At 37.5% G+C, this 15,534-nt stretch overlaps 1 protein-coding gene across 1 annotated transcript in view; it reads left to right on the plus strand.

The window, feature by feature from the left end:
• Positions 1 to 15,534, plus strand: part of rnf38 (ring finger protein 38) — a 225,456-nt gene that overhangs the window by 185,211 nt on the left and 24,711 nt on the right. Inside the window, exons 4-7 of the mRNA XM_028805790.2 lie at positions 3,803 to 4,016; positions 7,213 to 7,380; positions 10,480 to 10,644; positions 15,345 to 15,506. Of these exons, the coding sequence (XP_028661623.1) occupies positions 3,803 to 4,016; positions 7,213 to 7,380; positions 10,480 to 10,644; positions 15,345 to 15,506 (709 nt within the window). The remainder of the gene's footprint in view (positions 1 to 3,802; positions 4,017 to 7,212; positions 7,381 to 10,479; positions 10,645 to 15,344; positions 15,507 to 15,534) is intronic.

The following is a 15,534-nucleotide window of genomic DNA, read 5'->3' on the forward strand; positions in this document are numbered from 1 at the left end:
TTTATATTCATTTAAATGATTTATCTTTTTTTCAGTGCACATATTGTAACTGTCATCCATCAAGTACATGCAGTACCACATTTTAATCACATCAGGTGTGAAAAAAATAGTGTGAATAAACCATATTCATAAAAAATTCATTTATAACGGGGGTGTCCAGCTCAAATCCTGAAGGGCCACGGTACCTGCAGGTTTTCGTTCCAAACACTTTCTTACATAACCAGTTAATGCTACTTATTATCATAATTATTATGCCTTAATTATGGTTGACTTGCATATTTTTTTTATTTTTTCTTTTCCCTTAATCAGCAGCCACACAATAAAGAACAGCAAAGTGCGACATCATATGAGCAGTTAACTCAGGGGTGTCAGACTATCCTAGAGGACCACCAGTTTCACTCCAACTAATCTCCTATTTAACAGTTAATGAAGCACATTCTTAATTCAACCACTTGTTAGTTTTCTTATTCTGCCACACCAGTCATATCCAACTGGTCTTTTTTTTTATATATATATATAAAGAACAACTGTAATGTTTCCAGAATCACAGCAGAGTTTCATAACAGTTTAAGCTTACTAAGAATACAGAATAACTTGTCAGATGTGGATAATCAATTTATGCTTAATGAGAGGAAAGAAGAAGCACAATTCAGAGTCAAGCCAACACCGGATTACATTTGGTGCAAGAAACGAACAGCATGCAGTTGGTTAGTTGGAAGCAAATGCCTGACCATTAGCATTTCACAGCCATTCAGTCTTTACTTCTTGCAAGACCCAGTGTCTTTACTGATGACACAGCAAATTCACTAAAGATGAACTCCGCATGAAATACAAGTTCTGTTTGTTCTCTACCTGTCAATTGTACATTTACATTTTTATATATACTGCAGTACATGTATCGTATGTTTTACTGTCAACAGTAAAGATAGTTTTACTTGTCAAAACTACATATTTAATGTAGAGTTGGCATTAAAAATATGCACTTTGGAGGACTACATTTAAGCGAACAAAAAGTTATAATGGCACGGATTGTTTAGTTAATTCGACTTTCTGATTCTGTGCTTATCTCTCCAGGCCCCTGTTTAGGCTAATTTTCAAATCCTTATTCTTACTTATAAAGATTTAAATACCTTAGGCCTTACTTGCCTATTTGAACTTGCAGCATTTGTATTATGAGCCTGTGGGGGGTGCTTGATCTCGAGCAAGTCTTTGAACAGTGTTTTTGTCTCTGCCTAGTAGGCCTGGGCAATATATAGAGTGTCGCAATATGAATGGTATTTTTTAACGCATTGTTTGAGAATAAAACTATCACAATATATTAATAGGGTATATGCACACAGTAGTGCTGACATACTTCCGGTGGAATCTCAGCCAGCTCAATCACTTCCATTGTGATGTTTGTCTAGTGGCGAGAATATTTGAGAAAAAGAAGTTTGTTTCATTGTACAGATAGCTCTAGAGCTGTGCTAGTTCTGTGCTGAGCTTCCAGTAAGTACAACAAGGTACTTAGTTTTTCATACATTTCCCACTGATGCCAAGACCATTCTAAATGGATCACCACTACCTGAAGAGAGAGCTTTACAGTTAGCCCTTATACAGAAGTTTGTAGCTGGCATTTAAAAAAAAAAAGATTTTTACAACCCAGAGTCTGAGATAGAATGGTGGCTGTTGAAGAGGAGAGTTGATCTGTGGTATGTGATGAAATTAGTTTTGACTTTAATTGGTGGTACCATGTCATTTTATGTAGCGCGTTAATCAAGTATTGTCATAAAGCAACTTTAAAAATATAATGTTACATAAAATGGAACAAATGCTATATATAGCATACAACATGCCACAGTCAGAAGTGCAAGCGTGAGCTGCAGGTGGTTAAACAGCATGCTTTATAACCAGGCAGAAGTAATAGCTTTATAACTAGCTGCCAGCATACTTTGTGAAGTGTTTGTGCAACATATTTGAGCGGCTTAATTCCCTAGTTTTCATGTATGTCTGTGTCATCTCCTGCTTGTTGTTTTGTTCCCCAGTTTCCCTAGATAAACTCCAGTGTTTTTGCTCCATTGTTTATCTTCCGCATCTGTCCTCTGACAGACTGGCTTTGAATCTCTGCCTAGATCAGTGTTTTTCTACTGCAGGTGCGGCAGAAATTTCTTGCCAGTCTGTGAAAGAGTTATTGCTGCCTATACGTCTGGATCATGTAGCAGAGTGGATCGGGCAGTGCTGCCTGGGGCGACGAGTATAGATGGAAGTGTGTAGGGATACATGCTGTCCACCAAGGAGCTATGGAAAGGGCAGGTTCATTCTTTTGATGATAATACAGGGTGAGCCAACAAGAAGTACCACATTTCAAACGTTTATTCTACCAAAACGCTACAAGATAAAATAAATTTCATTCCGACACATGGCCATCATGTGTTTTCAACACAGTTCAAGTTAGGTAAACTCCAGCCTTTCCTTTGCTCAAGCCCTGCTTTCTAGGATTATTGCCCTTTATCCATATGGTTCCTCTGAAAGTAGCATGATGGAGCTGAAAGTGAAGTGGTCTTCATGGTTCTGATACCTCCATCCCACCTGCAGTAAACATTTTCTCAAACTGTCCTTTGGTCTTCTGACTGGAAGTGGCAGACAACTTATTGATTTTTGCCTGAAATGAGCCAGGTGAACCCCTGGGAGCTTCTGGTTCCCATCCAGGGTGTGTCCTCCTCACGTTCTTTCTAACTCCTGAGAATAGAGAAGAACTAGCTTTGAGGTATGTGGAGTGCCTCATTACCCTAAGGGTTTACCCATGCATGAAGCATTTGCCTTGCAGAAAGCAGGACAAACTGACAACATAATACTGTAGTACACATTCCAAGAATTATGGGGGAGACTGAGCATTAAGTTATAGTTTCCCAAACAAAATGATCTTCCTGCATGTGTTAAAAAAAAAAAAAAAAAAAAAAAGTGTCTTGTCATTTTCAGTGTTTACATCCAGGCTGAAGAATGCAACATTACCCTGTTTAGAGCTGCTGATTAGTGGTTCATATTGCACCTGTTTGTTAGTCATTTGTACAAAAATACAACTGTAAAAATCATTGTGAACTATTACTGACCCTTCTCTATTCTGTCCCTCTTCCTGTTATCCTGCTGTCTCACATGCCCATGGGAAATCAAACCAGAGATACTAGAAGCTTTTAAATTCAAGTCTGTCAAAAATGTATTTGTAGATTGCCCAGGAGAGAGTGGATGACCAATTGGTGTAGGTCACCAGAACATTTACTTTGTTATACTGTAACTGACCAAGGACTCCTTAGAGGTTAATTTTCTCCAGAAGTGGTATCAATCCAAGTTTTTGTTTTCATTTCATCAATGAGATATAGTTCAGCTTTAATTTTAATGGACTTAAATTTGATTTGTTTATGTTAATCAAATTAAATTAACTCCATTTTACTGAATGTCTAAACTATTGTGTGTCTTCAGGTAAGTAAATGATAATGTGGTTCACTATTTCTGCTGTTATCCTTATAGCTGTAAATTTGTGCAAGCCCTGTAAGCCTGTACTCAATGAACAGTGCTATAAAAAAATAAATTGAAACGGAGGGTATTTCTCTATGTAAATGGAAAAATAATTACTTGTGATGTGAAGAAATGATTGAGGTTGGGAACAAGCAATAAGGGTATGTGGTTCCAGTGTGTTTTGTCTTTTGGTAAACTTTTTAATTATTAATTAAGTACAGTTCTAGGTGATTTATTAAACTGGTGCAGAATGTTCATTTCAAGTTAATTTCTTAACGCATGTAATCTATTTTTCATTTTTTCTTTTCAGTCCTCCAGCTCGGCGCCAACGTGGTCGAAGAGATCGTGTGATTAGACACAACTCTAGTAGTCAGGATGAAAACTACCATCATCTTTCTTATGGACAGCAGCCAAACATAGAAGAGCCTCGCGCCTTTCACCCTCCTAATGTATCCCAGCGTCTGCTACACACTACTGCACACCCTTCTCAACAAAATACAGTTATGGTTGACATTCATGAACAGGTGAAGAAAACTAGAGTACATTCATTGTTTCTTTTTTTTCCTCAATTGAGTATATTTCTTTTATAGCAGTACCTGCATTCTGTACTGTGGTATGCTTGTTTTATTTTAAAACTCATTCCATTTAGGCACTGCATTACAAAATCAATTTGACACAGATAATTAAGCAACCCACACAAAACCATCCATCCATCCATCCTCTTCTGCTTATCTGAGGTCGGGTCGCGGGGGCAGCAGCTTGAGCAGAGATGCCCAGACTTCCCTCTCTCCAGCCACTTATTCTAGGTCTTCCGGGAGAATCCCAAGGCGTTCCCAGGCCAGCCGTGAGACATAGTCCCTCCAGCGTGTCCTGCGTCTTCCCCGGGGCCTCCTCCCGGTTGGACGTGCTCAGATCAGATGCCCGAGCCACCTCATCTGACTCCTCTCGATACGGAGGAGCAGCGGCTCTACACTGAGCCTCTCCCGGATGACTGTGAGCTTCTCACCCTATCTTTAAGGGAGAGCCCAGAAACCCTGCGGAGGAAACTCATTTCAGCCGCTTGCATTCGCAATCTCATTCTTTTGGTCACTACCCATAGCTCATGACCATAGGTGAGGGTTGGAACATAGATCGACTGGTAAATTGAGAGCTTTGCCTTACGGCTCAGCTCCTTTTTCACCACGACAGACAGATGCAGAGCCCGCATCATTGCGGGCGCCGCACCGATCCGCCTGTCAATCTCCTGCTCCATTCTTCCTTTACTCGTGAACAAGACCCCAAGATACTTGAACTCCTCCACTTGAGTCAGGATCTCGCTCCCAACCCTGAGAGGGCACTCCACCCTTTTCCGGCTGAGGACCATGGTCTAGGATTTGGAGGTGCTGATTCCCATCCCAGCCGCTTCACACTCGGCTGCGAACCGATCCAGAGAGAGCTGAAGATCACGGCCTGATGAAGCAAACAGGACAACATCATCTGCAAAAAGCAGTGACCCAATCCTGAGTCCACCAAACCGCACCCCCTCAACACCCTGGCTGCGCCTAGAAATTCTGTCCATAAAAGTTATGAACAGAATCGGTGACAAAGGGCAGCCCTGGCGGAGTCCAACTCTCACTGGAAACGGGTTCGACTTACTGCCGGCAATGCGGACCAATCTCTGACACCGGTTGTACAGGGACCGAACAGCCCTTATCAGGGGGTCCGGTACCCCATACTCCCGGAGCACCCCACAGGATTCCCCGAGGGACACGGTCGAACGCCTTTTCCAAGTCCACAAAACACATGTAGACTGGTTGGGCGAACTCCCATGCACCCTCCAGGACTCTGCTAACGATGTAGAGCTGTTCTGCGACCAGGATGAAAACCACACTGTTCGTCCTGAATCCGAGGTTCCACTATCCGACGGACCCTCCTCTCCAGAACCCCCAAATAGACTTTTCCAGGGAGGCTGAGGAGTGTGATCCCTCTGTAGTTGGAACACACCGTCCGGTCCCCCTTCTTAAAGAGTGGGACCACCACCCCGGTCTGCCAATCCAGAGGCACTGTCCCTGATGTCCATGCGATGTTGCAGGGGCGTGTCAACCAAGACAGCCCTTTCTAAAAACCTACTTTCTAAATGTGAATTAGTTGATATTATACTTTTTTTTGATCAAAGTGTTCTGTAGATAGGCATATACTATTGCATATCTTACTGAAAATTATAGTGAGGGACATTGTATTGAAATCTTTTTTATAATGCTCACAACAGCTCACCTGAGACGAAGACTGGACTCCTTTGGTACTGTCTTTCTCCAGAAAATCCTTGTGTACTGTTGGTTTGACTTTGTGTCGAATGAGCAGTTGTTCATGGACTCCCAAATGAGGCACATTACCTACATTGTGAAGGAGTGTCAGTTACGGCACTACGACCATGTGGCGCACTTCCCCAAGGGTGATCCAGCTCGTAAGATCCTCATTTTTGGGGACCCGAGTAGCTGGGCCAAGGCCAAGGAGTCGCCCACGTAACACCTGGCTGCGCCAGATACAGGGTCATTTCCAGAGGGTGGGACTAGACCATGTGTCTGCCTGGGGGGTTGCCAACCGGGATCCCGAGTTGTTTCATTATGTAATGGGTGCAGCATGCACTGTACCAGTGCATGCCCCTCGACTTGACAACAGCAAGATGCCATCAACAAAAAGGGTGAAAAAAGTACATCATCAGCAACTTTAAATACAGCATTGTTGCTTTTTTTAGTTGTTACATTTTATTGCAGAGTCCTTGTTGAATCAAAAGTGGAATTTACTTTTTTTAAAGGAGATGGCAATTTCCACAGTTTTGCCAATCAGGCAATAGTGAAACAAACAGGTAAATAAGAATTACTGGAAATCTACCTTAAAAAATAAGTACTTGGTTCATTAGCTTAGTTAACAAGACATGTATAAATACTATTCCTTAACATTTGTGATGGATTTTGCACTACTTTTCACTTTATTTGCATGACTAGTTTATTTTTGTAATTTGATCTTGTTTTAGGAAATACTATATATTTAATTCATGTGCAATCATTTTATTGTCTCGGTTCAGCAAAATTAAAAAAAAAAAAATCTTAAAATATTTTACTTCACAGTTCAATGTGAAATTCTAAAAATACTTAAGGAACACAACAGTAACTAAACAGCAGGTAATAATGTTTTAGATAACTCCAGGCAGTAAAAATGCATATAGTTAGGGCCCCATTTTTAAAGCTTGTCTTATTGCAATTATGGGGGATTAAAAAGAAATCTTCATTGCAATTTGTATCATTGATGTTTAAAATTATACTTTGATATCAGATTTTGGCAATATTGCTGAGTCCAAAGTTTATTCTTAGGGTTTTTGTCAGTTGTCGACTTATTAGCAATGAGTAAATCAGTTTCCTTTTACAATGGATTTTTCAGTTGTGAAACTCAGTAAAAGTGTTTTTTGGTTGGTGGAAAGCAAGGAATATTGTCTTGATCTATTTTTTAATAGACAATTAGGATTCCTGTGTACTCTTAGCCAAAATCCTCTTTGTGTATGCATGCTTTCTATGGGTAAAATTTAGTTATTTGCATTTTTTGAATTAGACTTTTTTGTAGTTCACTTCAAGGTTACAAAATTAAACTATGCACATGTTCTAATTTTAAAAGACTTTATGCATCAAGAGTGTACTTCATTATTAATCAAAAATAATTTTTTTGCTAACTGATTTGTTTTCCCAGATTCACCAAGGTACAGTTCCAGTTTCATACACTGTCACCACTGTTGCACCTCATGGTATACCACTTTGCACAGGTCCGCATATCCCAGCTTGCAACACCCAGCAAGTTCCAGGATGTTCGGTGGTTTTCAGTGGGCAGCACTATCCTGTATGCAGTGTGCCTCCCCCAGTAAGTGATTACCATCTTATTTTACATGAATGAGCTTGGCACCTTTAACTGGACAGTTTGCTTAAATAACCACCTTGATTTGGTACTTAAGGCTTATGTAAAAAAGACTCAATTTGACATTGTGAGGAATGATTTGATATTTCACTTATCTGTTTTTCAAGCACATGAATTATTGACGTACACTTTTATAAAAACTTACTGAGGCTATGACTACTATTTTATCTTTTTAGTCATTTTGGTGCCTGTTTGTGAGGAGTTGGTTGTTTGCTATTATGTAATAATATACTGTATAGTTGTTGAACTTCTGTAAAAAGCCAGATTTCCTACTGGTGATATATCATGTGTTGTCTGTATGTCTGTCTATCCATCCATCCATCCATCCATTCAGAATGAATGGTTCCTAAAGATTGCTGGTGCTCTTCGGTCATCAAGTCAAGAGGATTTGCTGGATGCTTGATTCTTATGTGATTCAACACTGACTCAGTTAAACTGCTGTTTGAAAGTTTGACACACAATAGCAATATTGCTTTCAGCATCAAAATATTGCAAGACCTAACTTTTTTGTCTTTCGACTCCCTGTTTTTCTCTGAGTTACAGCAGTGTCATAATGCATATAGGATATAAGAAGCATGTTCAGGTACTAGCACCCTAAATATTTACCCATGTAATTGACCACCTTTGCACAACTCTAGATGTGCTCTGATGTGATAAATGGTGCTGCTAGTATTAATTCTGTCGGCTACCTTTTTTTCTGTGCTTGTCTTTGACTGCTTTTGATTTTATCTACACAATTTTATTTTAAGTCAAATAAGCCAGAAGAGTAGCCGAGAGAGTGAGAGACAGCAGTTTATACCTGAATAGCTGTGTTTAGTTTTTTTTAAAAAACAAAAACAAAGCAAAATATTAAACATTTTCTGATTGGAATTTTGGAGTTACACATAGGCATTTGCAATGTAAATGTGTAATTTAAGGATGGACAGGAGGATGACATGGACACAGATGAATGAAATAAAAAAAAAAAACTCAACATCCATAGGCATAACCCACAGAGCTTGTAATTTTAAGCATTTCCGCATAGTCTATGCACATGTTTCTGCAGTTCTTCAAAAGCATAATTATGTGTTGTTTAAGGAGCACATACACAGTCAACATAGACACAAAAAAATTTAAGTTCGTGGGTGGCTTTCTGGACAAATGTGGTCATCCGTATTAACATGATTTTGGCTACGTGAATGAATGTGAATCTGTATGCACACAATATGAGTAATCTCTCCCACTGGCAGCTGAAAAGAATGGTCATGCCCAGATAGCCTCTCTCCCCCTGATTAAGATATATGGTTAATCATTCATTGACTGTGAACCAGTGAAACCAAGGCATGAGTTGTGGGAGTGAGTAATTTGGTGGCAAATTTAAATTAATCCATATAATCTTTTAAGATTTTTCAGTTTAAATTTTGAACAGAACTTAGTCAAGTAATCACAAGAATAGCCAGTTCTCTGAAATTCAAAAGTCCATTTCTCAGCATATTCATACAGTGTGTTCTTCATATGGGCAACTAAGGGGTTTGCAGATGCATGCAGGGTAGGAGAATGGCACCATCTGCTTGTGTACTGTGGAAATACAGTGTTTGTTAGTGGGCTAGGCAAAGTCAGCATCATGAAATAAACAGAAAACCTCAAATGAGTGAAGTACAGTTTTAAAAGTCTGACAATGATTTTATTTAACTGTTTAATTTGAAAGCTGTCTCTGACTACTTTGACAGAATTAGCACTTTAAAATGATGAGCAGCTGGAAAATATAAAGAGTAAGGATTTTCTTTTTTGCATTAACCACAATAAGTTACACATCAAGGAGGTCAATTATGCAAAGGGTCCAGTTAAAGGTGTATTTTATCTAATGACTGTTAGATTTCTTGGAAAGAAAAACTTCACCTACTACAGGTATGCCTTTCCAGGAATAAGTTCTTACACATTTTATCTATAGTAGGGGTCTCTAGTCTAATTTCTGGAGGATCATAGTGGTTATAGGATTTTTCTCCAGCTGCTGCTATTAATGAAGTGAGTTTAATTCTATGCATCATTAGTGCTATCAGTCAGTCATGCCTTTTCAAGTTTGTCTAATGATGTAGATTTTGATTTTTTGAAGATATCTTTTAAGTGGTTCATGAATCAAATCAGATTAATACTTCATTGATTTTGTTTTCTTTCCAATTCTTTTAATAATGAGCACACATTTCATTATCGTGGGTTAAAGAAGCAGTAAAGGGTTGTGAATCTTACTAGGTAAACTTAAATTAAGGTTGAACCAATTTTCTGTTGACAGCAGTAATTCATTTCAAATCAAGACTTTGGCTATACTGAAAGCCAACAGGAATTGTGTTCCTCCAAGATCAGGACTCTGGTGGGGCCCCTGCCTTAATGTCATATTTTTTTAATTAATTTATTTTTTTAAATGGTAGAAGGAAGGAGGGTGATGGATAATAGATAGATACCAAGTAGAGTGTACAGCTAAATTCTTGGTTCATTTTCTGTACCTGTCTAGTTTACTTCAAGGTCGCACAGTTATTTTCTGCATTAATAGGTGAGTAATAAGAATCTGTCTTGTAATGTGTTACAGATTAATTAGTGTGCATCTACACACAAAGCAATTACAAAATCACATTGTATAGCACCTTTTAGAGGGAACAAAGCACATCATAACTACAAACCACAGACTTGCTCAGGGTTGTGCAAAGAGTCAGTGGTGAGAATTGAACTTGCAAACTAAATGTGAACGTACAGAATATCAGCACATAATCTGTGTCCAAATGAGCCAGTCCTAGTTAATGTATGTGTTACAAATTAATGCCTTTTTATTATAAACACTATTGAATGCTTTATAGTTTTAATGCATCAATCAATAAAATTAATTTGTATTACTTGAAATACATTTTTCAAAAGTACTTGAATTACAAGAGATTTTAATTTAACTGATCAATATTATAAAATGAGTAAACTGACTAATCAGAATTCTGTGTTATACAAAATAAATAAACTGACTAAAATATTTGAGTCCTACTGTGTTACACTTAATAAATGTCTTTCTTGTTTACCTTGTAGATGCTCCAGGCATGTTCTGTCCAGCACTTGCCAGTCCCTTACGCTTTCCCACCCATTATCTCTGGTGACCCATTTCTAATACACCCACCTCACTTACCACATCATCCACCACACTTGCCTCCTGCCGGCCAATTTGTCCCCTTCCAAACACAGCAGTCTCGCTCAGTAAGTAACATGTGTTGTAATTTTTCAAAAACTGGTGCTTCATATAGTGCTGTGCTTATTTATGAACAGTGTTACTGATAAATTGTGCAAATTATGAAATACAGCTTGCAAATTATTGTTGCAATTATTGAATTTTGAATTTTTGTTAAGTTCAGTTGGTACATGCTCAATCAAATATGAAATGTTCTGTTTAGTAGCATGGCATTACAGCAATTCTGTGTTTTTAAGAAATTACCTGTAAAATATCTTGAAGGTATTTTGAAATATTATATGGTTAATCATGGACCTCTTAAGTTTTTCTCATACATTTGCAGCCGTTCCTGAAATAACTTTGTCAAGTTTAGGCTCTTTAGGCAGTGTGAGGTATTTTATGGTGGTTAAAGATTTGTATTAGTATGACATGTTGTAAAAGGAGGTGTATTACAGAAGGTGAATACTGCTAATAAAATGTTCTTTGTATTTAATAGAACAAATATTACATATTTGTCTTTATTCATGTCAAAAGTTATTTAATCATAGAATGACCATATTGTTTTTAATACACACACACAAATGTGTGTGTGTGTGTGTGTGTGTATATGTATATGTGTGTATATATATATATATATATATATATATATATATATATATATATATATATAATATGTATGTATGTATGTATAGTATGTATGTATGTATGTATGTATATGTGTATATATGTATGTATATGTATTAGAGGTGGGCGGTATGACCAAAATTCTATATCACAGTATTTTTCTAAATTATCCCGGTTTCACGGTATTAGATGGTATTTTTTTCCCCATGCATGAGTGGATGTTAACCACATTTTCCACTGCAATTACTGCAGTAGACTGGCTAAGAATAACCTATTTGACTGTTATGAGAATTGTACATCGTACAAAAAGACATTTTAATGTGCACACAAGTATTAATCCAGGTTTGCATGGCCCCATAAAGTGATTTTTCAAGGGGGTGGCACTAAAGAGAAGGAATCACATTGCATGACAGATGCAGTCAAAATATAGAACCTTTTAATTGAACAAATTTTGCAAAAGCTTAAACTATGATTTTGACAACATATTTTCAACCATCCAAAGAGGCATTTAGACTTGGTAAAATATCCAGAGGTGTTTGTCAAAAGTTGGATTGCACTGAACACGTCTTACAAAAGGAATAAATAGTAAATATTTTTTGTAAACCAACTACACTTTCTGTTAATGTTAATAATCTCTGTCCACTGACACGTTAAAATGACTTTTTAAACAATTTTACCATCATTAAACTGCATAATAATATTTAAACTAATAAATAATAACAATAAAATACATAATAGTATTACTGATAGTTGCACCGTTACTTCAAGGCTTCAAGCCCAGGTGCATTACACAGTATTCACCAAATTAAATTTTCTTTCTCCACATTACCAATCACCACACGATAAACGTCTTTGTGAAATTAAAACTAGTTATTAACTTAGCCGACGGAGTGTTCAGAACTTTAAAAATATCTTCGTTATACATGTTTAATTATGCCATCCATTCAGGGTTCCGCCCATCACAGCAAACATAAATAATAAAACTGCAACTTGCATTTATAATGCTGTTTGTGGTATAGCCCTATGGAAGCGCATTAGGGCCACTGTGAAGAAAAAAAAATACGGACACGGAAGAAAAAAACAAACTATATATCAAGAATAAAGTCGATATTTCCACTTTATTCTCATAGTTTACTTCATAATTAAAGTAGAATATCATAAACTAAACTTCATCCTAAAATCAATGTTTAATTTACTCAATTTTCTCAAACCCCGTCATAAGTTAATGCAGCACATTAAATGCTTTGTGTTGTGTTCCCCGACCCAGTTGTTAATCACTACGCTTCTTAAACTGACTTCCTCCGCTCTAAGAGGAGGCAGCAATCACCGTACAGAATCCATTCATTTCATGGTATTCCTGCTCTCTAAAAATTTAGAATGCTAAGATAAATACTTGATATCATTTTTATGATGAAATGCATTAAAGCAGGTATTAAACAAGCACGGTAGTGAGGCGGTAATGCTGCTCCCTGGCAGTAAGGGGTCCCCAGTTGTACGTTCAGTGTAGAGATCTTTATGGCAGGTATGACGAGGCTCCAAAAAACTGGATGTATGAATGGGTATCGCACAGGTTTAACTTAAATATTGTGTAAATGTTGGGTTTGTGATCTGGTGGTCGGAGACACGAACACAGAATTCAAAAGATGTTCTTCTGAGCGGACTTTCTTTATTGCACACGTGCTGTCTGCCTGACATACCAAAACCCCAGTTCCTATCCTTCCTTTTACTTTCTCCACATAACCAATCACCACACGATAAATGTCTTTGTGAAATTGAAACTAGTTATAAACTTAGCCCACGGAGTGTTAAGAACTTGAAAAATATCTTCACTATACATGTTTAATTATGCCATCTATTCAGGGTTGTGCCCATCCCAGCAAACATTGTGTGCAAGACAGGAGAAAATCCTGAACGAGTCGCCAGCACATCGCAGGGTGAATACGAGCAACACATACACTAGCAGGGTCAATATAGCATAACAAAATCCCACATCCTACATGACTTTGAAAGGAAACTGAAGCACGCCGAGTAAACCCACTAGAAAAACATGCAAATTCAAGGCAGGGTACACCCGAGGCAGCAGTGCAACCTCCACGCCGCCGTGCCCCCACATGATTAATACATGCTTTAATGCATTTGATCATGAAAATGATATCAAGTATTTATCTTAGCATTCTAAATGTTCTGAGAGCAGGAATATCATGAAGTGAATGTATTCTGTGTGGCGATCGCTGCGGGTGCCTCCTCAGTACAACAGGAAGTCAGTTTAAGAAGCACATACTCGATTTAACATGGCTCGGGGAACACTTAACACAAAGCATTTAATGTGCTATATAACTTATGACAGGGTTTGAGAAAATCTGGTAATTTAAATATTCATTTTACAATGTTCTACTTTAATGGCAAATTACGAGAATAAAGTCAACATGTCGACTTTAATCTTGACATAAACGGCGAGAATAAAGTAGAAATGTCGAGAATAAAGTGAACATGTTGTCACACTATTACACAGTACCCAGGTACATTACACAGTATTGAAAACAAATAAAACAAGTACAACTTGGCTTGCAGTATTATCCAGTAGTATAGAAACAGTATTTACACATTTGAACATAATGGTCCACATCTGACCTTTTAAAACCAAAGCATCTCCAGATAACGGACGCAACTCCTTTTTTTCGGCAAAAGTTATTCTGTGTCATCATGTTCAACTTTATCGTCTGCTACGGTTTCAGTTTCGGAATGTTCTCTGTCCATTTTCAGAGTGCAATACCTACACTACCACTACCTATTTAGCGGTGTAGCAGTGAAAAAGAGCCCCCGTGCAACACCGCTGTGATTAGCGGTGTAGCAGTGAAAAAGGTCCCCACGTGAACAGTTTCCCGCTGCGTCACGTTCCGAACGTCGTTTAGGCAATTTAAACCGGTGTTGCGGTATAACAAAAATCCATATCATAACAAAAATAAAAAACGGTTTTCGGTAAGAACCGGTATACCGCCCAGCACTAGTTTGAAGTTTGGTGACTTTATCATGAATAGTCTTCTGAAGTTGAGATATACCATTGCAGATATTACCATTATATATGAGCTCTGATGATATTTTTGGTACCAGTTCCGTACTGCATTGTTAATCCTTTTTTTCTTTAAAGAAATAGAAGGTGTTTGTAGTGACAAGTGATGGGAATTACTGGTCGTAAATTACATTGTAATATATTCTATTATTTAAAAATGCTGGATTCAGAAAATTGATGGAAGGATGTTTACAGAAAAATATTTTATTAGTGTCCATCTGACTGACAGATCGTTTCATTTTATTGTTTGGAATTACATTCTTGTGTGCTAGTGCTTTGCTCAGCACCTTTTGATATTATTTTATACAAGGCGCCATATCAGATTAATAGTCAAATTTAGTTACTGAATAAATATGTACAGAAGAGTCATGAGTAAACAAACTATTTGTGTGTTAGTGTTTACGTTTTACTGGGAAAAACAAATAAAAATATTTGCAAATAATATAGTATATGCTAACTAGAAATGAATATCTAAAACTGAAAAATTATGTTTATGAAATTTCCCTGTTGTATAGTATACTGCAAAATGTTACTTTCATCTGTGAACAGTTTTTTTTTTTTTTTTGGTTAATGTCATAGTGCATAGATTCAGTCCCAGTTATTATATCATTTTATGTAAAGATAGTCTTTAAATCAATTTAGGATAGTCTCATTTTTTAAAAAATCCATAAAAGTTGCTTTACCTCAAAAAAAATTGAAACTATGAATTGATTTTATTGGGGCTATAATGATTTGGACTTGGTTACAGAAAAAAAGAGCTTTTAATTCATGACGTACTGTAAAATTGCTGCAAGCTCTGGAGGAGTGCTCATGATCTGGGGCATGTGCTAATGGTGTAATTTATGACCTCCTCCCATTTATGGAGTATTTATTCCAAGCTGTATAGCAAAAGTATATGAATTAAGAAGTACGGATAAAAATATGCAGTTCATTAGAGAGCTTTGTACTTTTCAAATTATTTCCTTAAGGGGATTCTAATTTGAAATACATTTCATAGAACTTTTCACATGTTTTCATTGTTACTCCTCTTAACAGCCACTACAGAGGATAGAAAATGAAGTGGAACTGCTGGGAGATCACCTCTCTGTGGGTGCAGGTTTCACATATCCTCCTTCTGCACATCATGCAACACTGCCACCTTCAGCACCACTCCAGTTCCTATCCCACGATCCTCTCCACCAAGAGCTCTTTGGAGTAGTAAGTACTAAAGGCATATTTTAAGAAG

Source organism: Erpetoichthys calabaricus, chromosome 7 (genome assembly GCF_900747795.2).
Source record: "Erpetoichthys calabaricus chromosome 7, fErpCal1.3, whole genome shotgun sequence".
Classification (NCBI taxonomy): domain Eukaryota; kingdom Metazoa; phylum Chordata; class Cladistia; order Polypteriformes; family Polypteridae; genus Erpetoichthys; species Erpetoichthys calabaricus.